Source organism: Orycteropus afer, unplaced genomic scaffold (genome assembly GCF_000298275.1).
Source record: "Orycteropus afer afer isolate SDZICR_OR568_19922 unplaced genomic scaffold, OryAfe1.0 scaffold00002, whole genome shotgun sequence".
NCBI classification, from domain to species: Eukaryota; Metazoa; Chordata; class Mammalia; order Tubulidentata; family Orycteropodidae; genus Orycteropus; species Orycteropus afer.
In genome coordinates, this window is record NW_006921589.1 from 11,351,886 (window position 1) to 11,354,383 (window position 2,498).

Here is a 2,498-nt window from a genome sequence, read left to right on the forward strand (position 1 = left end):
GAAGGAAGGTTGGGCAATCCTACGGAAGGAAGGTTGGGCAATCCTACGGAAGGAAGGTTGGGCAATCCTACGGAAGGAAGGTTGGGCAATCCTACTTCCGTAGTGATACTGCCTCGGAAACCCAAGGAGGGGTCACTATGTTATGTGCCTACTCGACGGCACATAACAATAACAACAATTATGTTGAATACTACATGTTAGTTAGATACCCTTTTAAACACTTTATGTAAATTAACACATTAATTCTCAGAACAGCCTTATAAAATACTATTACCATCTCCATTTACAGATGAGGAAACTGAAGTACATAGAAGTAATTAGACCAAGGGGACCCAGATAGGAAATGGTGGAGTCAGGCTCTGAACCCAGATACTGATTTGAATGCAGTGGTCATACACTGTACTGTCACATCACATTGCCTCTATATACACCTACACTCACATTCTTTTCAGGAGTCTTAAAAATGGAGACTCTCAGTGCCCTCAGTTTTCCTACCAGTCCACGACCTAGAAAGAGGTCAAGGTCAGAGATGGGGCGAAGTTTGAGTCAGGAAGCATACCTGGTCTTCTGGAAGTTTCCCATCATCTTCCAGGATCTGAAAGAGCTCTCCCTCAGCATAGTCTGTTACCACCACTACCTGCAGGGAGAAGGCAATGGTGCCAATGGCTCCAGATTTATGCATCTAAGGAGGGAAAACTCCTGGGACCTTGTGCTGGGGAGAGATGACCCAAACCACCAGAGCACACCTCTTTGTCAGTCTCAAAGCTGTCGAGCATATGCACAATGTTGGGATGTCGCAGACCTCGCATGATTTCAATCTCTCGTTGCAGGTTCCTCAGTTCCTTCTCTGAACGTCCCAATTTTGGAATGAACTTCAAGGCCACAACCTGTCAGTGGTGAGGTGAAGAGTCAAGCCCTAACCACACTACTGAGAAGGGCTAGAACTTCAGCATCAGCCTGACAGTCCCAGAACACAGTCTTTAAACTGTTTTAGCAACTCTCATTATACCTGCTAGTCTCCTTTTTCACTTTCTCTGTGGTACCCTGACCTTACGTAGGCTTCCCTCACCCCAAGTTCCAGGAGAAAATAGCCTATGCCAGACAGATCCCTTTGGTTACATTAGGGAAAACCTAGAAAAAAAAGTGGATGCTGGGAGAGGTGTTCGGATCTAGACAAAGGACTCAACACTCCAGGATTTATGGTAAAAGAAGAAAAAAATGAAGTGGAAAGAAGTGAGTTCATGTAGTTGTATCTTCTTATAGAGTATGATAAATAATAATAGGTAATGTCTATTTGTTGTTCATTAGCTGCCACGCACTATACTAAGTGATTTAGTGTGACTTATCACATTTAATAAGGAGCTCTTGTAGCACAATGCCTAAGGCATTTGACTGCTAACAAGAATGTTGGCAGTTCAAACCCACCAGCTGCAATCTACTTCCCCTAAAGATGATTTATCACCTTGGAAACCCAATGGGGGTTGATTTGAGTCAAAAGTGACTTGATGGCAGTGGGTTTATTACATTTAATCCTCCAGCCCCATCAATCAGAAGTTCTTATGCTCATTCCATAGTGGGAAAACAGAGAAGTTAACATGTCTACAGTTCTAAAGCTAGAAAGGGGTGGAGCTAGGATGTGAACCCAAGCAATCTAACCCCAGAGCTCATAATCTAGAAGATGTATGAAGAACTCAGTGATTAAGGAATATAGGTTGGAATGAATCCTTCCCTTTTGGCCCCATTTTCCATTAGTCTTCCCCCTCTTGGGAGTTAGGGAGCAGAGTCCCACCCAAAACATATCCCTCTTTGTTGATGACCTGAGCACTGTATTTTCTTCGACCCTTGTACACCCTCCCAAAAGAGCCTTCTCCAATCATCTCCAACACGTGGTACTTCTCCATGACAGACGTCTCAGGAGCCTTCAAAAGGAAGGAAGTGGAGACGGTGGTGAAGGGCTACAGCTCCAGGGACAGTTCTGCACATCTGGGAGGCCTGGTATGGGCATGGGAGAAGGGTTAACGTCAGCGCCTTGTCTTTTCCCCTCCCACAAAAATCCAGGCTTTGAAAATATGGAATGGTAGAATGGATGAAAAGGAGCTCTGGTAGCTTAGTGCCTAAGGCACCTGACTGATAACCAGAAGGCTGGCGGTTCAAACCCATCAGCTCTCCTCGGAAGACAGATGGGGCAATCTACTTCCGTAGTGACACTGCTTCGGAAGCCCAACGAAGGGTCGCTATGAGTCGGGTCCGTCTCGAAGGCACATAACAACAACAACAAAGTGGATGGAAAGATGAAGGATAAGATCTTCCTGCAACGCCTCTTGGAGCTCTTTCGCCTTTCTAGACTCTCCAGTCCCCCAACCAGCCTCATCCTACCCAGATCCTTTAGATCCAGCCTCGCCCAGCCTCGCCCACCCAACCCCATCCCACCCCTAACCCCCCCCCCATCGCTTTCGACAGCGCCTTGACAACTCCGCCCCTCCCCCAGCCTCGCCCAC

General features: G+C 46.6%; 1 protein-coding gene across 1 annotated transcript in view; it reads right to left on the bottom strand.

Annotated features, from left to right (window-relative positions):
- The window catches only part of STK36 (serine/threonine kinase 36), a 34,670-nt gene extending 32,769 nt beyond the window's left edge, over positions 1-1,901 (bottom strand). Inside the window, exons 1-3 of the mRNA XM_007959492.1 lie at positions 1,818-1,901; positions 747-887; positions 560-637 (exon numbers count right to left, since the gene is read on the bottom strand). Coding sequence (XP_007957683.1) covers positions 560-637; positions 747-887; positions 1,818-1,901 — 303 coding nt within the window. The remainder of the gene's footprint in view (positions 1-559; positions 638-746; positions 888-1,817) is intronic.
- Between the last annotated feature and the right edge of the window lie 597 nt (positions 1,902-2,498).